At 47.2% G+C, this 25,314-nt stretch overlaps 1 protein-coding gene across 2 annotated transcripts in view; it reads right to left on the minus strand.

Annotated features, from left to right (window-relative positions):
- St14 (ST14 transmembrane serine protease matriptase) overlaps window positions 1-25,314 on the minus strand; it is a 40,888-nt gene that overhangs the window by 12,130 nt on the left and 3,444 nt on the right. For both annotated transcript variants that reach the window (XM_039080660.2, NM_053635.2), the window contains 6 exon segments: window positions 3,152-3,311; window positions 2,712-2,839; window positions 2,462-2,532; window positions 915-1,072; window positions 693-728; window positions 217-457 (listed from right to left, as the gene is read on the minus strand). In XM_039080660.2, coding sequence (XP_038936588.1) covers window positions 217-457; window positions 693-728; window positions 915-1,072; window positions 2,462-2,532; window positions 2,712-2,839; window positions 3,152-3,311 — 794 coding nt within the window.

The raw sequence follows: 25,314 nt of genomic DNA on the forward strand, positions 1-25,314 counted from the left end.
TAACACCGACAAAGCCAAGCATCTCCTTCCCGAGGTCTCTCTGGACCTCGTGCAGGTGCATACTATGCCTGCCCTCCACTGCCCACTTCACGGTGGCCTGTGGCCAAATGTCACCAACTCAATCTCAAACCTACACCACAATCCGTTGAAATGGTTCACCCCAGCCAGAGCCAGGCTCCCTCAGCCAGAGCCTCCCCTGCTTTCCGGGACACTCACCGCACCACAGCATGGGGCTCCATGGGGCTCAGGCTGTCATACACTGTGACCAGGTCACTGTCATGCCCATCACAGGGCGCGACATCAAAACTTCGGAAGGTGAGGCTCAGCACAGAGTCCGCGTCCCCCCGCAGGACCCACTGGCAGCGGGCATGAGCTGGGTAGGGACTGTTAGGGAAGCCAGGGGTAGTGAAACGTGTCACTGTCCTGCCACGGGCATGGAGGGCAAAACTGCAGCTGTCTGTGGGAGAGACAAGACAGAAGGAAGCCGTGAACCCCGCAGGCCCCACCCCAGGGCCTAGCTCCACCCCAGATACATCTCAAATCACTGCGAGCTCAGGCAGACACAAGAAAGGGAGCTTCCGAGGGGAAGGGAAAAAGTCCATCAGTACCCTCTGACTTCTGGGGACCCCATGGCTGAAGGGGCATCTAGCAAGACACCTTTCTTCTCCACCGGAGGTCAACATGATACTTACTGTCCTGAGTCCTCTGGAGCATTCTGGGGTCAATGGCTGAAGAACAAGAAGGCAAACGTTTTACCCAGACAATCGGTTTCCTTACTCTTGTCTCCTTATTACCCGAAGGGAAGTGCCAGTCAGTGAGCAGGGTCCTCCAGGACCCCTGGGCCTGTGATCTCCCGGACCCACCCCTCTATAGGCTGGCCCACACAGTCCCACCCTGGTCTGCCCCTTACTCACGGAAGGCCACCACAGAGGTCAGCACGAAGGATTTCAGTGCCCGTGCTCGGGGTGGCAGTGTGACAACTCGCTCCACAGCCATGGCGCGATCAACCTCTTCCTCCAGGTGTGGGGGGATGCTGAACTCTGACCAGTAGTAGGCAATGACGCTGCCCTCACTGCGGGGGAGACAGGGGAGAGATGAAGATGGGGAGCTCCAGAGTCGTCCTACACTGTATATGACAGACAGACAGACAGACACACACACACACACACACATACACATGACAGTCATACACGTAACAGTCTCTGTCACTGTCTAGCTCTGTCTCTGTCTGTGTCTCTCTGTCTCTCTCTCTCTCTCTCTCACACACACACACACACACATACATATGACAGTCATGCACATAACTGTTTCTTTCACTGTCTCTCTCTGTCTCTGTCTCTCTCTCCCTTTCTCTCTCTCTCCCTTTCTCTCTCTCTCTCCCTTTCTCTCTCTCTCTCCCTTTCTCTCTCTCTCTCTTCCTTTCTCTCTCTGTCTCTCTGTCTCTCTGTCTCTCTGTCTCTCTCTCTCTCTCTCTCTCTCTCTCTCTCACACACACACACACACACACAGGACAACTTAGGCTGCTCCAAGCGACATTAGCCCTGCCTCGGGTTCTATGTGCTGTCCACCCACCATAGCCCTTGGTCCTCTGCTCTCTTGGTCTTAAATCCCGAGCAGACATATCCTGGGGCCAGCTCAAGTTTAAGCGTGAGGAGGAAGCCTGGGCTAGGATTGAGCTCGCAGTGCTCAGTAGAACCTTCCTGGCTTTGACTGCTGACCTGAGACAGCAATGAGAATCCACTTGCTACCCTGAATTAACGGAAGCTTCAACTGAACAAGCAAAATAAAAGACCTTTGGAGCTGGGTGTGGTAGTGCACACCTCCAATTCCAGATACTGAGCCAAGAGGACAGCCAGTCTGAGGGCGGCCTGAGCAACTTGGGGAGGTGATTTTTCCAAAAAAGAGCAAAAGAAGAGGTTGTCGGCTCAGCAACAGAGTGCTTAATACCAGTAAGGTTCCGTGGTGAACCCTCAGGACCACACACATGTACACTGGGAGCCAGGAACAGTGACTAAAGCCCACAGTCCCAGGCACTCAGGACGCTGAGGCAGGGGGATCACCCAAGTCCACAAGTTCAAGGCCCATGTAGGCAACACAGTGAAAGCATGTCTCAAATATGGAGGGCAGGGGAACTGGAGTGCGGCTCACTGGTGGTTTGCCCAACATGTGTAAGGCGATGTATTCTACCCCCAATGAAAACAAACAAAGTTTGCACACAGCCTTCCTGGACACCCCAACTCCATCAAACCCAAATTTGGAAAATCGATGCCTTTATGAATTTAGTGCACGGGGCAGCGCCTGTGAAAATGGTGTTTGGGGACTTTGCCCAGCCAGCACCATCAATCCCTGCCTTGGAGACAGAAGGACCCGGCATTCTAAGTCACTTGCACAAAGGACAGACACACTGACCCTCTTCTCAGGCAGTCAAGGCCCACGCCACACACCAACCTCCAGCACCCACCTGAAGGCAGTTACAGTCGATTTCTTGTGGTAGGGGCCCAGGACAGGGACTTCACTGTACATCAGCTTCAGCTGGAGGAGAAAGACGAGGCTTAAAGCTGGCTAAACAGCAGACACGGCCCCTTCCCTAGACTGCTTCCAGGCCCCACGCCATCCCCGGCCCACGGATCTGGGAGCAGAGATGAGTCCTTTGTACATGATACTGTGCTGGGGCAGGCAGGACAAAGGACTTCCCCTGGTACCAGACTCACCGCTTCCTTCACCTGACTGGCCAGGCTGATGAACTCCGTGGAGGTGGAGTTCTCATACGCGTCCAGAAAGTTCTCATTCGTGATCCTCAGATGGCCATTGAAGACCTTTTGGATCCTCACATTCCGGTCTGCCAGAGGTAAAGAATGATGGTGGATGTCGGGTGATCACGTGACTCCACCAGGCCCACCCCGCTGCCCTCAGTTGGGAGGGACAAATGCCAAGAGGGGCCAGATCTGACCAGGCCCCCATCATTCACCGCCATGGTCTGAAATGGCTCCGGGAGGGAGACAGTGCACTGGACCCTTCCCACATATCCCTCTCCTCCCATCCCCCCTCATCCCTGACCCCCTCCTCTCCTTCATAGGTTGCCCTTTGGCCCGCCCACTGAGGGAAGAGGGAGAACCGCCACTACATCGCCCTCCGATGCCACGGTACTCACAATGGAAGTGCCACACCAGCAAGCCGGCCATGAGCGAGAGCAAAAGGAAGCTGAACACTACGGCCACCATCACCACCCAGCGCCTGGGGCCTCGCTTCTCCACCTGCTTGGCGTTGTTCACAGGCAGGAACTCCACACCCTCCTCAAAGCCATTCATGTTCTAAACGCAAAAAGGTTCCAGGACTCAGAAACGCTTTCACAATGGCTTCCCACTCAAGTTCAGCGACACTTGTGAGCTTGGGGGAACCAGGTCTACGCACTGGAGAAGAGGCTTCACCGAAGAGTGCGGGGCCTCTATGCCCAAGGGCCACCACCTGTCCCAAGATACAAATCACGACCCCTGCGGAAGAAGTGGAGGGGTTTCTATCCATATCCCATGGGCTGGCGGGCATGCGCTGCTCAATGAAACCCAGAGCAAGGTGGGCCGTCCTATTTCTACAAGTCCCGGACTTGGGACATAAGGACAGAGGATTAGGAGTTCAAGACCAGCTTCAGCTATAAAAGGAGTTGGAAGCCAGCCTGAGCTACACGGTATAGCTCAAGATAAAACCAAACAAGATGTCAGGAGTCTCTACACCCAGTCCTAGGTTTGTGAGAAATGTCTTTGGCATAAGTGGCTGCCAGGTATGCAGAGCAAACAGCCCAGGAACACCAGTGGCATCGTGGACTCCCTGCAGGGACTTCTAAGGCCAGCCTCAACTGTACCCAGTGCACTCCCCTTGGTCACCTGGGCCAGGAGCCTGTGGGCAAGACGGAAACTGCCCAACCTACTTAACAACTTTATCCCTGATATTGCAAAGAAACAATGGCCTCATCTTGACTGCCTCAGCTGCAGAACTGTTTCAGGTCTCTGAGGCACATTTGCTGTCATTTATGTACTGTATGTCAAGCTCCAACAACAAATATGTCTTCTTTCCAAGTGTGTGTGTGTGTGTGTGTGTGTGTGTGTCTGTCTGTCTGTCTGTCTGTCTGTCTGTCTGTCTGATGTGAAGGTCAGAAGAGACAACTTGCAGAGGTCAGCTCTTCCACTTCCACCAGGTGAGCTCCAGGGATGAAATTCAGGTTGTTAGGCTCAGTGACAAAGGCGTTTAGTTGCTGGGCCATCTCAATGGCTGCTCTTCAACAATTTCACGTGTGAATATGATACAGTCTGATGACGTTTTTCCCACACCCTCTCTTTTCTGCCTCCCACCCATCAATCTCCCTTTGCTTCCTTACAGTCTCATTCCCAGATGTATGACTTTCCGTTTTGTGACCCATTTACTTTACCCAATGCCGTGTGTGTGTGACCTTTGGATGGGAACTAGCCACTGGACACTTGGGAGTTACCAGTAGGCATACAAATGAAGACAATGACTTCTCCCTTCCCTGAAACTATTGGCTGTATGCTCAGGGATGAGAAGTAGGGCCCCAGCCCCTCCTCCATCTATGCCCGACTGCCGACTGTTGACTGTGGGGACCCACTGATTGCAATGAGTATGTCTTGCCTAAAGATGGTACCTGTCAGGCCTCCTGAATGTCTTCCAGCTCTGACAGGTTTTTCACGCCCCTCTAACTCAGTTTCCTGGGTCTTGGGACTTAGAGGAGAGCAGTTTAAATATCTTAGAGCTAAGCACTCATCCATCTCTTACTCTCAGCACCCGGAGCAGCAAGAGTCTTCACGCTCAACCACTGCCCGAACCAACATTTGATGTGTCACGTTGTCGCAGTATTAACATTGGTATGATTGGCCCCACCCCCCGCCACAATGAAATTATTTATATTTCAAAGTCTCAAGCTTGTACTCAATAGATCCCACAGATGTACATCTCAGAGGCAGGCACTTATAAATATTTCATTCTACTTCTCCCAGAAATCACTATACAGAACCCACTGACCTCGAATTCTTAGGGATAGCCCTGTCTCTGCATCTCCCGGGAGGTGGGATTAAAGGCATACACCTGGAGGGGGTGGTTCTAACGCTAAGGTCCTATTCCCCAGTTGGTTCTTGATTTGTCAGTAAACAAGGCCAGGGGCGAATTCCTGGATGCAAGATACAGGCGGGACTTCCTGGTCCTAGGAGGAAAAGGCAGACACAAGGAAGGAGAGAGGAGTTTCTGCCATGCTTTGGAGGGGAGAAGAACACAGCAACCATGTGAGATCTTGGGGGAGCTGGGGCCTGTGGCCACGACTACAGACAGGTGGCCGGGGATGTTTGACAGGGGCTGGGGGGGGCGGGGGGTTGGCACTGAAGTTTAGGGCAGGTGGAGAGACAGAGATAATAAATTGGTAAGGGCATGCTTTTCTAGTCAGGAGATAGCAGTGCCCAGCAATTGTGCCAAGAAGGCAAGTTGTAAAGGAATAAACTCTGTGAGTGTGTGTGTGTGTGTGTGTGTGTGTGTGTGTGTGTGTGTGTGTGTGTGTGTTTTGTCTGAGGATTCAAGGGAAGCTGGGAGCAAAGGCGGTAGCTTAAAACTACATGCAACATACACCCCCATGCCTAGCTTTTTTTTTTTAAATATTTATTTATTTTATATATGTGAGTACACTGTCGCTGTTTTCAGACACACCAGAAGGGGGCGTCAGACCCCGTTACAGATGGTTGTGAGCCACCATTTGGTTGCTGGGAATTGAACTCAGGACCTCTGGAAGAACAGTCAGTGCTCTTATCCACTGAGCCATCTCTCCAGCCCCCTAGCTTTTTTTTTTTTTTAAGATTCATTTAATACACACACACACACACACACACACACACACACACACACACAGAGGAAAAGCAACAAGTGCTCTCTACACCTGAGCCCCAATTTACTAATGTAATGCTTGATAATGTAAATCATAATGTCCTCCCTTCCTTTCTTTTCCTCCACCCTCCCAAGGTTGTAGAATCAAAGTTGAAAAGAATTATATATGGGCTGGAGAGATGGCTCAGCAGTTAAGATCACTGACTGCTCTTCCAGAGGTCCTGCATTCAATTCTCAGCACCCACAACTGTCTGTAATGGGATCCAATGCCCTCTTCTTGCCTGTCTGAAGACAGTGACAGTGTACTCGTAGACATGAAATAAATAAATAAATCTTTTTTAAAAAACCTATATACAACAAGGGATAATGGTGCACATTTGTAACCCTAGCACTCGGCAGGCAAGGGACAGTAGGAATGCCAGTTTGAAGCAAGCCTGGACTACATAGAAAACAGCAGGCCAGCCTGAACTACACATATACATAGCAAGGCCCTGTCTCAAAACAAAACAACCCTCCCAAACCAAAGAAACAATTTTTTAAAAAATGACCAAACATGCATACCATAAATGAGTGAATAAGTGAATACATAAATCATCTTGGTCTTTTCACTAGACTATTCCACTCACTATTGTTTTCTCTCCTACATAATAATTTGTTTATGTCAATACACTCAAGTTTGAACGTAATTGCTAAGACCTTGTATTCTCACTCAGGATGATATTTTCCAGTTCCAACCATTTGCCTACGAATTTCATAGAGCTAACCCAATCACAGAAAGACATACATGGTATGCACTCATTGATAAGTGGCTATTAGCCCAAATGCTTGAATTACCCTAGATCCCTAGAACAAACGAAACTCAAGACAGATGATCAAAATGTGAATGCTTCACTCCTTCTTTAAATGAGGAAAAAGAATACCCTTGGCTGGGAAGGGAGAGGCAAAGATTAAAACAGAGACTGAAGGAACACCCATTCAGAGCCTGCCCCACAGGTGGCCCATACATATACAGCCACCCAATTGGACAAGATGGATGAAGCAAAGAAGTGCAGACCGACAGGAGCCGGATGTAGATCGCTCCTGAGAGACACAGCCAGAATACAGCAAATACAGAGGCGAATGCCAGCAGCAAACCACTGAACTGAGAATAGGTCCCCCGTTGAAGGAATCAGAGAAAGAACTGGAAGAGCTTGAAGGGGCTCGAGACCCCAAAAGTACAACAATGTCAAGCAACCAGAGCTTCCAGGGACTAAGCCACTACCTAAAGACTATATATGGACTGACCCTGGACTCTGACCCCATAGGTAGCAATGAATATCCTAGTAAGAGCACCAGTGGAAGGGGAAGCCCTGGGTCCTGCTAAGACTGAACCCCCAGTGAACTAGACTATGGGGGGAGGGCGGCAATGGGGGGAGGGTTGGGAGGGGAACACCCATAAGGAAGGGGAGGGGGGAGGGGGATTTTGCCCGGAAACCGGGAAAGGGAATAACACTTGAAATGTATATAAGAAATACTCAAGTTAATAAAAAAAAAAAAAAAAAAAAAAAAAAAGACCTTGTATTCTCAACCTTCCACATATGAAGTCGGTCAAATAACGCACTTCGTTTTCTCCCTGTGAGGCCCTGTCCCAGTGCTCTCTGTCCTTTCTTATACCTGTTGGAACTGTCCTTCCATGACCTGAGAACATCCTTTGCCCTGTCTGGCTATGAAGCCTCTGTTCCCTAAAATCCCGTCTTCATCTCTTGTGCTTCATTCGACTTTCATTTGGGGGGTGTTGTTGTTGTTGTTGTTCTTGCTTTTTTATTGGTTTTGTGAGCAAAGTTCACAACTCCATAGCCTAGGCTGACCTGTAACTCACTAGTTAGCCCAGGATAGGCTTGAACTCAGTGATTCTCCTACCTCAGCCTCTGAGTTCTGGGATTGCAATCATGGAGTCACTCTGTCTGAAGCTTATTCCACTTTTAAGAGCTTTCTAAGGAGCTGGAGAGATGGCTCAGTGGTTAAGAGCACTGACTGCTCTTCCAGAGGTCCTGAGTTCAAATTCCAGGAACCACATGGTGGCTCACAACCATCTGTAGTGAGATCAGATGCCCTCTTCTGGTGTGTCTGAAGACAGCCACAATATACTTATATCTAATAAATAAATAAATAAATAGTTTTTTTAAAAAAAAGCTTTCCAAGAAGGAAAAGTTTTGATAGTTTACATAGTTTAAAATATAGTTTTTATTTCTTATTTCGTGTGTGTGTGTGTGTGTGTGTGTGTGTGTATGTGACACACTTTTAATTCTAGAACTCAGAAGGCAGAGGAAGGTGGACCTCTGAGCTCAAGGCCATCCTGGTCTAAATAGTGAATTCTACAGTAGTCTGGCCTCATAGAGAGACCCTATCTCTAAAAAATTACACACACACACACACACACACACACACACACACACTTTTTTCTACACTCATATTTGTTGATAGTTGGGATGGGTATAGAATTATATGGTTAAATATTATTTCGTTTTTGAACTTTGAAAACACTGTTTCTAATTTTGCTTCTGAGAGCATAAATCTGTTATCTTTTATTTAATGGCTTGTCTTTCTTTGAAAAACATCAAAATGAACCCTAAATTGGCTCGGAATTTCATTACACCGAAGGTGCCATATGGCCTCTGAATTTGGAAATTTCCATGTTTCAATCTAAGAAACTTTCTTATGATATATCTTGTGATATTTTCTTCCTGTTCTTTCATTTTTATGACCTACTTTTTCCTAACTATATTAATCCTTTCTTATCTTTTCTCTGTATTACTATCTCATTTTTTTTTGGTTTTTTTTTTTGGAGCTGGGGACCGAACCCAGGGCCTTGCGCTTCCTAGGTAAGCGCTCTGCCACTGAGCTAAATCCCCAGCCCCACTATCTCATTCTTTAACCTTTTATTTTGAGGTTGTTCGTGTTTGCTGCCAAAACTTTAATAAGGTTTTTTTTTCTCTTTTATTGTATCTTGTATTTGTTTTGCAGAAGTATGCTTTTCTCTTTATATTTCTCTTGAGTACCATTTCCTTATATTGATGTTTTTCTTCAAACACTCAAGGATCCTTCATTGTCAGTTCCCATTACAGAGTGAGATCCTAAAGGCTGTACACACTTCTGCATGCGAATGTCTACTCAGACTTTCTCCTGAGCACTTCCAACAGTATCTTAATCATGCTATGGTATGGTTTCATTGCTTCAAAGAAGACACAGTGTTCTGTTCTCCTAACTAGATTTATACGCGGCCCCTGGCATTCGGGAGCAGGTGGGGGAATAAATCCATCTTCCTTCTACCATTCCTCGATATAGCCTCTTCTGACCTGTGTCCTCAAGTCCAAATGTTCTCTGATTAAATTTCTCCAACTATCCTTCCTATCCACCTTGGAGGTTGGAGGGATAGATGTCTCTTTACTCAAGCAAAATTAAAGATTTTGAGATTCTGAACTAAAAAATTTCCTAGTCTCATTCTTATCTTCTTTAACACTTAGGCCTAGGCACTCGGTGGTTCAATGCTTCCCCAACAGTCATAGCATCCTGGGAAGAGAAGAAGAAAGGAAGGAAGAAAGGAAGAAAGAAAGAAAAGAAGGAAGGGAAAGAGAAGGAAGGAAGGAAGGGAAAGAGAAGGAAAGGAGGGTTTCTTAGTCACTGTTCTATTGCTGTGAAGAAACATGATCATGGCATGTGAAGTTGCCATGATCAAGGCAACTCTTGTAAAGGAAAACATTCAATTGGGGCCTTGCTTAGTTTCAGAGACTTAGTCCATTATCATCATGGCAGGGCACCATGTTGCTGGAGAATTAGCCGAGAGCTGAGACCCCTAGTCCCAGAGAGTGTGAGACAACCTGGCATGTGTTTTGGAAACCTCAAAGCCCACCTCCAGTGACACACTTCCTCCAGCAAGGCCACACCTCCTAATCCTTATAATCTGTTCAAACTATTCTACTCACTGGTGAGCAAGTACTCAACTACACTAGCCAATAGAGGGCATTTTTATTCAAAACACCACAGTGAGGAAGGAAGCTGGCATCCAATTCTGAGCTGGCAGAGAACACATTGCCAATGAAATGACAAGAGGCCTTGTCCAAGGAAGATCGAAAGATATATGATAAGTCTTCAAGTTCACAGGACTCACAAATGGTGAGCAAGATAAAGACAAAGGTATAAATAACTCAATACATCGTGATGACACTTCAGAATGGTGGAGTGTGTGGCACCGCTGTCTTGTTCTCCCTCCCTGTGTTTTATATCATTTAGCTTTTTCTGGGGGCATTCTAAGCTTACCTCCGCAAGCCTTTTGAGTGTTTAAGACATGTCACTGAGGCCACGTGGCATACAATCAATGGTGCCTGTTTAAAACTTCTAGTTTGGAGCATTGTTATGGTTGGATCTGAAGTGCCCCCCTCCACAGGTTTGTGTTTTCAGTGGTTGCTCCCCAGATGATAGGCTCTGGGACCTTTGATAGATGGAGCTTATCAACATGGGTAGAAGCTCATCATTAGGAGCTGGCTTCTGTCAGGTAGTCTGGCCACAGCCATGAAAAGCTAGCAAATACAAACATGTATTTATACTTGTGAAACCAACACCACAGTCAAAACAATGAATGTGCCCCCACCCTTAAAAGCTTGCTTCTGCGCCCTCCCTCCCGTTCTTCCCTGACTCCCTCTCCCATCTCCAAGCAACCACTATTTCCTGTCACTGAAGATTCATTTGTTCTTTCTAGAGTTCAACATGTACTAGTTACATTCCTACTGCTAGCATAGAACAACATGACCAAGGCACCTTGTAGAAGGAAGGGTTTAATTCGGGTTTCCGAGGGATAAGAGGAGTCCATTACCATCATGGCGGAGAAGCAGTATAGAGGCAAGCATGGCAGCTAGAACTTTAAAGCAGGAAGCAAAGTGAGAGGTCGAATTGGGAATGGCACATGGCTTTTGCTACCTCAAAGTCCAGCCCCTAGGGGCATACTCCAGCAGGGCCCCACCTCCTCAGCCTCTCAAAACAGTACTCCCAACTGGGGACCACTCATGGAAATCCCTGAGAAAACAGAGGAGGACACTATGTTAATGGAATTACTCAGTAGGGACAAACCCCTGTAAGAAATCTTTGCGTAGAATACACACTATCTCTGTAGGGTGATGGTCTAACCGTGGAATGATGCATCCGTATGACAGGCACAGTGTTTCACAGCGTGGTTGTGCCATTTATACTCTCATCAGCAGCTGTGGAAATTCTAGATATTCACACCCTACCTAGTACTTGGTGTGGCCAACGGGCTGCTTGGTTTATGTCAACTGAACACAAACTAGAGCCATCTGGGAGGAGGGGCCCTCAGCTGAGAAAATGCCTCCATCCTGTGGCGTGCCTGTGTGGCATTTTCTTGATTGCTGGTTGATGTGAGTGGACCCCGCCCACTGTGGACGGTGCTGTCCATGGGTAGGTAGTCTTGGGTTGTGTAAGAAAGCACGCTGAGCAAGCCATGAGGAGAAAGCTAGTAGGCGGTTTTCGGCCATAAAAAGCCAAGCTCTTTTTTCTGATTTCCTTCAATGACAGACCACGACAGGGACTCGTAAACCAACCCTCTTCCCGCCCACATTGCTTTGGGTTGTGGTGTCTTTCAGTTGTGGTGTTTATCACAGCAGTGGAAAGCAAACTAGGGCAGCCAGTCCTCTGCATTTTCATAGATGCGTGTGGTTTATCACTGTGGCTTTAAATGGCTGTCTCTGATGGTTGAGAACGCCGAGCAACTTTTCACATAGGCCACAGCCATCTGTTTTATCTTCTTGGGTGAAGGTGTTTTCTCTAATCTTCTACCCATTCTTTTAATGCCCTCCTTATGTTCCTGTCCTTGGATTTGAGAATTCGTTCCATATATTCTAGATGCAAGTTTTTCATACACTTCCCAAAGACTTTCCTCCCTTGTGGCTTGTGTTTTAATTTTTTAGCAAGTTCTTTGATAAGTTTGGGGTCTTTTTTTATTTGAGGATGACCAACTTGTCAAATATTTCCTTTACTGACTGTGGCTTGGATTTTCCCCTATATTTTCTTCTAGAAGTTTTACAGTTTCAGGTTTTCCATTTGGGCCTATATACCCAAGAATTCCCCTGGGTCTTTGTTTTCGAGATGTAAGGTATGGATAAAGTCCTTTTCATTTCTCGAACAGAACAGATCTCCAATAAATCTATCATGTTTTATTGACAAACTATCATTTCTCCTCAGGGCCACCTTTGTCAAATGCTCATGCAATTAGCTATAGCTTCATTTCCAGACTAATTGGTTCTGTCAGGCTACCTGGCTGTCCTCGTATGATTACCGCGCTGTTTGTGAGCCATTGGGACGACACAGCAGGCAAAGGCTCTTTGCTGCCAAGACCGAGCACCTGAGTTCTAGCCCCAGAACCACGTAATAAAAGGAGAGAACTGACTCCTGACTCTTACAATCTGTCCTTTGATCCTTTGACCTCCACATACCACTGTGCCACATACACTCCCCCCCACACACACACACATCAACTGATCAATGTAATTTAAATTTTTTTTAAAGAAAAGCTATTGAAATCATTTAGCAAGAAGGCTGCAGAATGTATTAAGATCAGTGAACAACAACAAAAAAAATCTACTGTATTTCTGTATTTCAGCAAGGAGCAGTTGGAAAGTGATAGTGAAAGTTATCAGTTACAATAGTTCCCAAAGACAAACTCCTCAGGGGCAAGTCTGACAAAGGACATTCAAAATGTGCACACTGAAAATACAGAACGTCAATGGGAGGAACTCCAGAGACAAGCGAGCCGGGCAATGTGTACTGTTGCCAGCCTGGAAGATTCAATATCGATAAGGTGTCTGATCTCAAGTGTATTCATGACTCAATACAACCCTGATCAAAATCCCAGTGTGTCTTCTAAAGACACTAACTGGCTGGATGTGAAATTCATATGCAAATGCAAAGCCCTAGAAAGAGAGCAAAACTGGAGGGCTCCCAGGGTATGATGGCAGGGCTAATTATAAAGGCAAAGTTTTGTTCCAGAAGTCAGGCATCTCGTTTCCAAGAATACTTTATTCGTTGAAGAGCAGCGACTTGCGCACCTTTCGTTAATCATCCGAAGTCACTATCTTCTTGCTCTTTTTCAGGATACGACTTTCTTTGCTTAGCTCATTTCTACTTTTCTCTTTCGGAAAGCAAGCTTTCTATTAAATATAGGATGCGCATCAGTCGTCTAATAATGTTCACGAATGGAAGACGGGGGCCAGGGAGGAGGACCAGTGGACGGTGTGCTTGCTGTGTAAGCAAGAGGACCCCAGTCTGGATACCCAGCATCCACACAAAAGCATTGGGGAGGAGACAAGATGATGCTCGGTGAGCTGCAGGTTCAATGGAAGAACCTGTCTCGAAAAATAGGGTAGAGAGATGGCCCAGTGGCGAAGAGCACTGCCGCTCTTGAGGAAGACCTAGGTTTGGTTTCTGGCACCCATAAGGAGGCTCACAACCTTCTCTAACTCCGCTTTCAGGCGGGGGCTGGTGCCCCCTTCTGGCCTCCAGAGGCGCTGCATGCACACAACGCACATCTATACAGGCAGACAAAACACTCACACATGCGACTAAATAAATCTTTAAGTTGGAGAAAGAAACCTGATGTCGACCTCTGAAACTTTACACGAATGTGCTCACACATCCATGTGGGCGTGCGCACACACACACACACACACACACACACATACATGCATGTGCACCTACATACATGAAGACATGAGAGATATTGTTTAGAAAAATCATTATGTTTAGATTATTTTTTTTAACTTCTAGAGTATTTTCCCACCCGTTTCCTTCCTAGACCTTCACAATAATCCCAGGAACTTTTCAAGACTGATGTTGTCATCCTAATTTACAGAGAAGGCAGGGACAAACAACGCTTCTGCAAAGTGGCATAGCACTTGGGGAAGATCTACGATTTAATTTCTGCCTCCCTGCGAGATCGCCTTCCAGAATTGAGGGAGCAAATACAGAGTTCTGGGGTTCTTCTCAACCCAGAAACAACTGTTTAATCAATAACTTGCCTGGTCCTTTTTTTTTTTTTTAACATAACCATAGCTTTCTGACTCCATTTTCAGGCATGAGACAGATCCTCTTACATAACTCCATCAATTTATTGAAGAGGAAACTGAGGCTGAATGAGAGGGAGCGGCCCGACCAAGGTCTCAAAGACGGTAAAGTTGAAATACTGGGGTAAGAGCCAAGCTCTTCCCACCAGAGGCAGGATTTCTGGCAAGTGTATGCTTGGCGCCAGAGTCCAGTGCGGGGGACCAAGTGGGGAGGAAGAGGTGGGCAGAGAGCCTTATACACCCTGCTGTAATTCACACACAATCTCTATACAGCCAGAGACAACAGAAGAGAAAGTACACCTGTCCTGTCTGTTTCTACTCCTTAGATGTAAACATATCTGCAGGTGTACAAACAGAACACCGGGCTGCGAAGCCAGGTGCTTGCTTACCACAAACAGAAGCCTCGTAACTATGGTGGCCTCTTCCTACCCACAAGCTCCAGTTTGGTGCTGGCCCAGAGTAGCCTGAAACATAACATGACCCCAGGGCACTGAGACAAAAGAGTACAGGATAATTTCCAGGAAAACAAGAGAACTGAGTGGCTTGAAGTGTGTAACCCAGTACAGACCCTGGGGGCAGGAAAGGGGAAAGCCCTGGGCTCAGGTTACAAGCATGACCTCAGAGTATCTATTCCCATTCAACTTCCTGGAGTGAAAGGTAGCCTGGTCCAGAAACCAGGAACGAAGAGTACAGAAACCCTGAAGGAAATAGTTTCTTTGGAGTGGGTGATGTGTCTATGTATATACATGTGTGCCCACAGGTGCATACACCTGTGGGTGCACATGTATGTTCAGTGAATGCCAGAAGACATCAGGTGTCTTCCTCATCACTTTCACCTTGTTTTTTTTTTAAACAAAAATCACCAAAGGCTCACCTGTCTCACTGCACTGGCCACCAAACTCTGCGGATCCGCCCTTCTTCCCACGCAGCTACAGGTGCTGAGAATCCAAACTCAGGCACTTTTACTAAATGACCCATCTCTCTAGAAATGACGTTTTCAAAACAAACAACAAATGAAATTCTTATTTGTATATTTTATTTGCTTATGTAAACAAGAACCTGGCAACCACCTTACTCCATTATGTAGGAAACAACACGCGGCCGAAAGCTAAATGCTGAACCAACAACACTGTTCAAATCCACTCAGGATCCTCTCATTGAGAGGCTCCCTCTCCTGGTTCAGACTCATCATAAGGGTACAGCCTATCTGAGGTTCACAGTATCCCTGATCCAGAAAGGCAAGGCAAGAATTTGCTAACAGCATGGTTCCTGTTAGAAAGAAACTAACTAGAAAGTGATTTTATATTTAGAAACAACAATACTACTAACTGTAGAGAGGGTATCACCATTTAGAGACCAGAAAGGAATGTCCCTATCAGGGAATTTAAATAATGTATGTCTGGTCGGCAGAGCACCCTTAACAGTGCCAAAGGAGAAATGGGAACTGGTCAGACTAACAGTGGTCAACCAGGCTAACCACCGTCCTGCACGGCCCTGTAAACCCAGAATTCCCCAGTCAAATATCCAACCAATCACGAGTTCCGTCATTTGCATGTCCGGTGGTGGTTGGTGGGCTTCAGGATGGCTCTCAAACTGAAGCTACCAACCAGTGCAGCCAACTGCCCAAGGCAGGTGCTTCTTCTGTTACTGTGTTTTCCCCTGTTACATCATAGCAGTACGCTCTGTAAACTTTTCTATGCTGGTCTGATCTGGGTGAATTCTTTCACTCCCTGTCAATTCCTCACCACATTCCACAAGATTCTAAAGAGATTCCGCCCAAAGCACAGGAGAAAACTAAAACCTTCGCTCCAGACTCAATGTCTTATAAGTTGGGTGTGACCTGATGGTAAGACAGAGGTAATCATGGAAACGTGAAGCGGTTACTCAGACTCTCAGGGAGGGTGAAGGGCAGTCACATGATAAGGGCAAGCCTGTCTCTACTGCTGGAGATCAAGGTCAAGGGGCAGAGGTGGTGATGTCATCGTTTCGGGGACACAGGTGTGTGGCTCAGATCTGCGACTAAGTCAACGGTAGCGGATGCATGAGCCTCTGCCAACTGTCACTGATTTTCGATAGACAGTGTTCACTTATGTAACCTGTGACTCAGTGTATCAACTCAACAGGTGGGACAGATTTCAATTCAGTGATATCACCACTACTGGACTGAGAACTGTAAAATATTCCTGTGACTCTTTTTTCTCTTCCTTTTTTCTTTTTTTTTTAATATTTATTTTATATAAATAAATACAAACAGTGAGTGCACTGTCACCGTCTTTAGACACACCCAGAAGAGGGCATCAGATCCCATTACAGATGGTTGTGAGCCACCATGTGGTTGCTGGGAATTGAACTCTCAGGACCTCTGGAAGAGCAGTCAGCATTCTTAACCTCTGAGCCATCTCTCCAGCTCTCCTGTGATTCTCAAAGCAAGAAACAAAAGTGTGAGAGACGGCTGAGCACTGGGGTGGTCGGCAAGGCAAGAAGACAGGCCTTTGAAGATACCCCCATAATCTTGCCAGCCAGCTCTGGGCATCCTAGTCGGAGTCCCCAGAAATGACCACAGCGCCAAAAGGCCACCTCAGTCCACAGAATAGAGAATGGATCCTGAAATGGAACCCCGGGTTTGTTGTTTAGATGGGATGAGCTGAACCTGGGGGACATGGGCAGCTCTGATAGACAGCAGAGGTGGAGTCAGAGAAAAGCCAGAGGTCAAGTTGCTGATTACTGGCATAAATCATTTTATTGCACTCCACTTAAGATATGGTGCTGCTTACAAACCGAAGGTAAGGTCACCTTCAATCCATGGGCACCATTTTGACAGCAGCTCAAATCGTCAGTTACATTTTTTAGCAAGACTACTCTTAATTAAGTTGGTATGTTGGTTTTTGATTGTTTTCATTTGGTTGGTTGCTTTTTTTTTTTCTTTTAAGATTTAAGAGAGTAAAAGGGAAATTAACTTTTATATGTACTGGGAAACCAGAATGTCTACTGGGACAGTCTGGTATTTTTGCAGGGAGCTGAACTAAACCCACGATATCCCCCCAAGACTTTTCTGCTAGAATAGCTCTTCTGAGGACTTTCTCCAGCAAACCAGCGGCCACCTGCCTGCCAGCTTCCGATATCAGACTTCACCCAGCCATCACTGTTACAACCCAGGATCCGGCCCAAACACTCATCCAAAGAGGAACTTTGCAACCCAAGAGAAGGAAAGAAAAAGCACACAGTTGAAACCTCCCGCCCAGCCACTAGTCACAGCATTTGATCAACCCAAAAGCCCGCCTCTCCGCTCACGGGCGCCTGTGGTCCCTGTTGAATGCCAGCCAGCCCTTCCCCAGTCTTGTCTAGTAAGAAGTGATCTAGAGAACAAACACATTGCTCATCAGCACTGGGATTCCCCGGCCTCTCTCCCGGTCTGCAGACCCTGCTGTATTTCACAGAGCACCCAGGACCTGGAAAGGTTCTAACAAGTGCCTGGGTCACTGTCACTTGAGAAACTCCACCCACGCTTCCCAGTTTCTCAGCAGCCAGGCTCACCCATGTCTCACCACTGGTGAAGGAAGCGGCCTGGCTTACCAGCTCCAGCCAGTCTATTTTAAGCCACCCAGGATGCAAGGTACCTGTGGAGTGGGCTGGCTATACTTCCTGCCATGGGACCCTCCCAGAATAGTTAAGGCATCATTCCTCAAATTCCCTGGGGCTACCAGGGAAACACACACTCCCCATTCACCCAGCCAGCTTCAGGCCTAGCCACATGGGGAGAAGGGAGGCTTCCCGAACCTTTTCACCATTTCCCCACGCAGCAGCACCTCATCTTTGCTATCTGACCCTATCACTGGCTTCCTTCCACTGTTCCATAAGATGTGAATGCTGGATGCAGACTTTCTATCCTGGTATCAACTACGGCCTAACAGAACAGAACAGAACAGAACACCAAGAGAAGGCCAGTAGCTCTCACTGAGTAAAGTAAACAGAAAGTCTCCATACCTGACTTGATCACAAGGGAAAGTCCCCAGGACCTACCTGGCTCTGTCCACAACACACAGAAACGAGAGTCTCTGACAGGGCACAGCAGGCTCCTCTTATGCCTCTCTGCCTCCTGTCTAAACTGAAGCCCACAGTGGTGGCCGCTGCCAACACAGCCTGGGGACAGAAGCCATACATCCCAGCCACAAGACACCTTCCTTCTCAGAAGAGAAGGAACGCAGTGTGGGGAGGGCCTGCCTAACATAAACCTTCCCTTTTTTTTTTTTGTGGAGTAGAGTGGGTGTGACCTAGATGGGGATTCTGGGCTGAGCCCCCTAAGCTCTTGGGGCAAATACTTCTCACTGGGCCTCAGTCTCTCGCTCTTAAAACTGGGCTAATGATCCCTTAGAGAACATAATTAGCTAATTCTTGCTAATGACAGGGGCCTCTCTACTGTGTCCCTTTGATTTTTACTTCCCCACCCACCATGCATTCACCCGCCCAGAGCAGACCTGACAGGCCCAGGGGGGACCAAGCCCAGGTGTGGTGTGGGGTGCTCATCAAAAGAAAAAAAAAAAAAGCCCCAGCCCAGTGCACCTTCCTGAGCCTCTCCTACCTCCCCTCCCTCATAGCCTCCATCCTCAATCCCACAGAGACTTATTGACTCTTTGATTTGGAGAGTGGGAGGGTGGGAAGAAGCAGGAGAATGAGATATGGCCCAACCACCTCACCATCCTCCCTGCCCAGCGTGGCCAAGTGTAACAGCACACCCCCGCTGATCTAACCCACCCGACCCCACCCCACTCCCAAAAAACAAACTAGTCAACAGAAAGGAGAGGCGTGTCGAGCATCTCCTGATGTCTTTTCATTCGTCTTCTAGACTTTTCACTGAATCTACATCCCTATTTTAGAGGCTAGTGGTTTTTTTTTTGTCTGTTTGTTTGTTTTGTTTACTATTGCAGTTTTTGTTGAGATAATTTAAGAATTATCTCAACAAATTAAACAAATTAAAAACGTAAGAATTAATGAACTGTTTTGTAGGTTTTGCCCGTGTTCCCCATAGCGTAGCACTTCAAAACGCTGTACTGGTGTGGCATTGATGGTCTCCACACTACCCAGGTCTCCTGCCATAGCTTGTACATGGTCTTTCAATGTGCTCTGCTTCTGGGGTAGGTTCCTGTGCCCACTATAGACAAGGCTGTGTCCTGCTTCCAACCCACAAAGACCCTCCCCTTGTCTTTTTATTTTTCTCTGGGTGAGGGAAGGGTTTGAGGCACAGTCTCTGTACATAGTCCTGGCTGTCCTGACACTCATTATGTAGACCAGGCTGGCCTCAAACTCAGAGATCAGCCTCTGTCTTGGGAGTCCATTAAAGGAGTGTGCCACCACACCCAGCCCGTTGTCCCTTTAAGCCACACTTTCTTTCTTCCTGCCCCCTCGAGCTCCTCAGTCCCTCAGCCACTAATGTATCTTAGCTTCACGGCTGGATCATTTTAAAAATGGAATCTAAGTATCTAAGTACACAACATGAAAGATTTGGGGAGTGTTGGCTTTTTTTTTTTCTTTTTTCACTACACAAAGTTTAGTGTATCCATGGAGAATCATTCAAGGCATTGTTTCTACCGAAAGATTCGTGACTTTCTTTTCTATGATTGAGGGACAACACATGGCATATAGATACCACGGTTTGCGTGTGCCTTGGGAGGCCCCAGGGGATGTGCAAACAAAACCCTCAAGCCTCCGCAAATTAGTAAGATTCAGAAACATGTGCTCTGTGGCTCCCAGGCCCCTAATTACGCTGCAGATCTGAGGATCGGCTGCAGTGAAAGAGTTGGACATGCAAACCGGGAAACCCTTTCCGCCGAGTTTATAATTACAAGCCAGACTCTCAGGAGGCAGCTTGGAGGATCCTCGGAGTTTCATCCTCAGAGCAAGCTAGCAGACTCGAGGAGACATCCCTGCTCTCAATCCCAGAGCTATCTGCTTCTCTGGGAAATCTCCTTCACTGGGCACCGACATTACAAGGCCTTCTTCTCTCCAGCGGGATCGGCTTCGAAAAGATCACTCCCCCTGTGAGCGCTACCATCCAACCTGTCTGATTTCTCCGGCTCAGGGCAGTGCAGTGTGTGTGTGTGTGTGTGTGTGTGTGTGTGTGTGTGTGTGTGTGTGTTCTTCCTCTGTTCTCACTAGCTAACCATGCTTGATTCTCCCAATCAGTCAAACGGAATGTTTTCCAAACCTCTGGCCACCCGGCTTAACCTCCTCATCAGTCATATTCTCATGAACAGCATCTAAATGAGACAGCACAACCTGATCTCTGCGTTTTCATCAATCGTCCAAAAACACCTAAACAATCAAAGGAAAGGAGAAGGAATGAGACAGCACCAAGGGGAAGCTTGCGTGATGGACCGAAACATCCCTTCAAAGAGTCAGTAACCAACAAAGAAAAATGAAGACAGACTGAAATAGAAGTCATATCCATCTGGAATAGGTACTGGTCCCCACCCACAGAAGATGGATTCCAGGTTTCATTGGATGACAGAACCTGTAAGTCCCCAAGTCAAGTCACTTGAATAAAATGAAGTACGGTTTACCTATAATTCTTGCATATCCTTCTGTATACCTCAAATTATCTCTAGATGTAAACATAGACAAACTGGCAGTGTGTTATATGTTTCAGAATAAACGCAAGAAAAACCTATATGGGCGTACTTAATTCTTCAGATATTTTCAATCAGTGGTTGGTTAGATATGCAGAACAGATAGGGAGGGTTATGGGTAATTCTTGTCCTTTATGAACCATCAGATGAACTCCCTGGGACACATCCCTTCCTCAACTCTCAACTGATGGGAAACGGAAGGGGAGGCACTGTGATTTTAGCTCCACAATTTCCTTATGGCTTAAGAGACTCTCGGCCAAACATTAGGCGGAGCCCAAGGAATCTTTTTTTTTTTTCTCCCCTCCCCAAGCCCAAGGAATCTTACGGAAGAAGGAGAGGAAGGATTGGAGGAGCCAAAGGGGTCAAGGACACCACAAGAAATCGTACAGAATCAACTACCTGGGCCCATAAGGGTTCACAGAGACTGGACCACCGACCAGAAAGCATGCATGGGACGGACCTGGGCCCCCTGCACATGTGTGACAGATGGGCGGCTTAGTCTTCACGTGGGTCCCCTGGCAACTGGAGCAGGCAACTCTGTGGCCTGCCTTTGGACCCTTTGCCTCTGGCTGGGCTGCCTTGTCTAGGCTCAGTGAAAGGGGAGGCGCCTAGTCCTACTGCAGTTGATGGACTGGAGCAGGTTGAAACCCACAAGAAACCTGCCCTTCTCTGAGAAGGAGAGAGGGAAGGGGGAGGGAGGGACTGGGAGGAGAGCAGGGAGGGGAGGCTACCATCAGGATGTAGAGTGGGTGACTAGATTAATAAGGGAAAAAACTTACATAAAAGCAAAAGCAAAAGAATAAAGATATTTAATAAAGGCCAGTGACGTGGTTCAGTGACTAAAGATGCTTGCTGCCGAGCCTGACAGCCTGCGTCCAGTCCCTGGTACCCATGTGGTAGGAGAGAACTGACTCCCATAAATGACCTCCATGTGTATGCTTTTCATAGTGTCTCCCCAGAAAAATTTTAAAAATTAAAAAAAAAATTGGGGCCATAGCGTTACTTACAGGATCAAAACCTCAGGGAACAGGGGCTGGAGAGATGGCTCACTGGTGAGACCCACACGGGGTGGCTCACAAGCACCCATAACTCCAGAGTATCTGATGCCCTCTTCTGCCTCTGAGAACACCTGCACATACGTGTCTATATACACAGGGATGCACACACACACACATACATGTAGATGAAAATCATTTTTAAAATTTTAAATCATTACCCTGGCGAACGAATTCCAGAAAAAAAAAATTCACCTTCTCATCTTTTTTCTATACTCTTGACTTTAAACCCCTCCCTAACTTTTGTCATCACAAAGAAACCTTAAGAGGTTTGTTTAACTATCCAGCACTGTGGAGGCAGAGGTGGGCGGTGTCTGTGAGTTCAAGGCCAGCCTGGTCTACATCGTGAGATCCAGGACAGTCAGATCTCCAGAGTGAGACCATCTTGAAAACAGACAAACAAACAAAAACAGAGAGAGGGAAGGAGGGAGAGACGGAACTCGCATAAACAGCAGCCACTTGCCAGAGCACTTCCTCTCATTTAAAAATTCTGACTGACTAGGGGCTGGAGAGATGGCTCAGCAGTTCAGAGCACTGACTGATGTTCCAGAGGTCCTGAGTTCAATTCCCAGCAACCACATGGTGGCTCACAACCATCTGTAATGGGATCCGATGCCCTCTTTCTGGTGTGTCTGAAGACAGCTACAGTGGACTCACATATATATATTCTGACTGGCTGGAGAGATGGCTCAGCGGTTAAGAGCACCTATTGCCCTTACAGAGGACCGGGATTCAACATCCAGCACCCTCATGGTGGCTCACAACCATCTGTAATTCCAGTGCTGCCCTCTGCTCTCCGTAGGCATTCAGCCTGCACACATTACACATACATACTTACTAATGAAACACCCATACATAAAATAAACAGGACACATCTAATTAGAGCAATAGAATAAAAACACTGTGTATCCGGGTTGAGCATATTTTCTTTGAATGTATACTAAACTTTCTTAGCCTTCTAATATTTTATTTTTTTCCTTATTAGTGCGGGGTGTATGGTGTGTGTGTGGATGCACCTGTGCTACGGTGCAGGTGTGTGAGGAAGTTAGAGAGAGAGTATAACTTCAAGGGTCCGTTCTTTCCTTCTACCTTACTTTGACAGGATCTTGCTTTCTTTTCTTTTCTTTTTTTTTTTTTTCTTTCTGCTATGTGTTACTCTGAGGTCTTTCTGCTATGTGTTATGTTGAGGGCTTTCTGCTATGTGTTATGTTGAGGGCTTTCTGTTATGTGTTACTCTGAGGGCTTTCTGCTATGTGATACGTGGGGGTTGGCTGTCTTTCTAGCTCCTGGGCAACTTTTCTATCTCTCCATCCCATCTCACAGGAGGAATGCTAGGATTACAGATATAGCCATTACATGTAGAGCTTTTGTGAGTTTCAGGGATAAAACTATGGCTGGTTTGGCTGGTTTTGCTGAGCTACTTCACTGGTCCTCACAAATATTCTTTAACCCATCTGGATAAATATGGTGCAAGAGGGATCGAAAAAACAAACCAACTCGCACCTTAGACTGGGGACAGCCACTGGACAAATGACAAGCTCTGTCTGTGGTAAAATCACTGTCACCTCAAAACTCTGGATGCACTGGGGTGGGGTGAGCTCCTCACCCTGAGCCAGGGAGGGAGGTGGTTTCTGTTTCCATCTGTGAGAATGGTGTCATGCGGGCAGTCTTTCCTCCAGACCCAGATGGACACGTTCTGTTTCGACAATCCACCCAGAGGGCCAGCTAGCTCCGTCTGAGTCATTGCTAAACCATCAGTGGCATCGGCCTTTCTCTCCCGGCTTACTGCTGTCTCCAGAAGCCAAGAGGCCAATGTCCCAAGTCTGAATGTCCCGTCGGAATCGTCACTAAAGAGGAAAAGGCACAACACCCAGAGGGAAATGCGGGGCACCCCAAAGGTCACCACTCAGAGGGACTCCTTAGCATACTGCGTAATCATTCGCAAACCTACCAGACCTTAAGACTGCCAGTCCCCAGTCCTCCATGAGGCCCAGAGACAGGTTCAATGCTATGCCTTTGCCAGACTTGTGCACTACATGGTAACATTCCCACACCAGCTGAGGGCTGGCACGAGGCTGACTTGGGTGAATTGCTTTTCAGTTTAAAATAGTGCCATGATATTTAATGGTGCACATAATAAATGAAGGCACATTTTGTTGAAAGCCACGTTGCGATCACCCTGCTGTGCTCCTGGTCTCCCGGCTACCTCAGCCATCAAAAGGAAAACCAGACAGGTTTGGAGTGCGATGACTTAGGTGCACTGGGCTGGCGCCTGGTGATCACCTCTTCTTCTTCTTCTTTTTTTTTATGTGCTCGAAACGCCCTAATGATGTGTTCTGGGATTTGCTGGGGACACGCATCAATCACCCCTGTCTTTGGAACCCCGTTTTATAATAGCATTGTGGTTAAGCTCATGGGCTTTGAAGTCACACAGATCAAGGTCTGAAATCTTTACCTCCCACTGTCTTTGGGCAGTTTACACAAGGCCTTTGGGCCCCAGAGTAAACTATGCTTCTAGTCTCTCCCCGTCAACGCTGCAGCCAGTCAACAACGGACTGAAGCTACTTACTGAGGCAAGGGTAGAAGAGGAAACCTCCACCTTTCCCCTCATCACCATCGTGATAATCACATAACCTAGCAGGGACCCCAGACAGACAGAGGGATCTGAGATTCCGACCAGTTAGATAACAGTCACAAAACCCTCTGGGAAAACCTCAGGCAGAAAGAGCAAAACAGAAAGACCTGGAGGCACTTTCAGTATGAACCCGACTCTGGAAAACTTGTCTGACGGGCAGGGCGGTGATGGCACACACCTTCCATTCCAGCACTTGGGAGGCAGAGGCAGGCAGATCTCTGTGAGTTCGAGGCCAGCCCGGTCTACAGAGCGAGTCCCAGGACAGCCAGGGCTACACAGAACCCGAGGATTGCTCAGAGTCAGTGCACAAAGGTCTGGGCTTAATCATTAGCACCACAAACAACTACCAGCAAATAGAAATAATTACTAAATGATTAAATAAAAACTGCATCTGCAGGGAACAGGTAGAGACACTCGTTTGTCTCTAATATAACGACTGTTTACGTTGTATTATATTTAGAGATGACCTGAAGTGCGTGAGGGCTGTTTGAATTATTTATGAATAGTCACACTCCACAAACCAAAAACCATCACATACAACACACACACATACAGCTCCAGTACGTGGCAGGCTACAACATGTCAGCTTACATACTGACCAGACCGCCTAATGACAAAGTGTTCAGAATGTCTCTCTACTGTGAATCCAATCAGGGCCCTACCATGTTGCCTTACCGAAGGAACACGAACACTTTAGATTCCGAAATCCAGGAAGCAATCCCCCTTGGATACAGAGGAACATCGTGACCTCTGAGATGATAGGGTAAGCCACCAAGTACTAGCAGCAAAAGCTAGCGCTGCACATGGTCCTGCCCTGTGGTCACCACGGGGAGCCAGCTAACATCTTTAAGACCTGGCCTCTCTCCAGACTCTGTCCGGTTCTCTCTCCCATTTCAAGAACACACTTCATGATTTAGGAGAGAAGAGCCAACAGCCTGGGTAGAACCACACACTAGGGAACAAACAGACACCAGGGGAACTCCGAGACCGCAGCACTCCGAGGCCACTGTCCACAGAGA

Source organism: Rattus norvegicus, chromosome 8, assembly GCF_036323735.1.
Source record: "Rattus norvegicus strain BN/NHsdMcwi chromosome 8, GRCr8, whole genome shotgun sequence".
Lineage (NCBI taxonomy): Eukaryota > Metazoa > Chordata > Mammalia > Rodentia > Muridae > Rattus > Rattus norvegicus.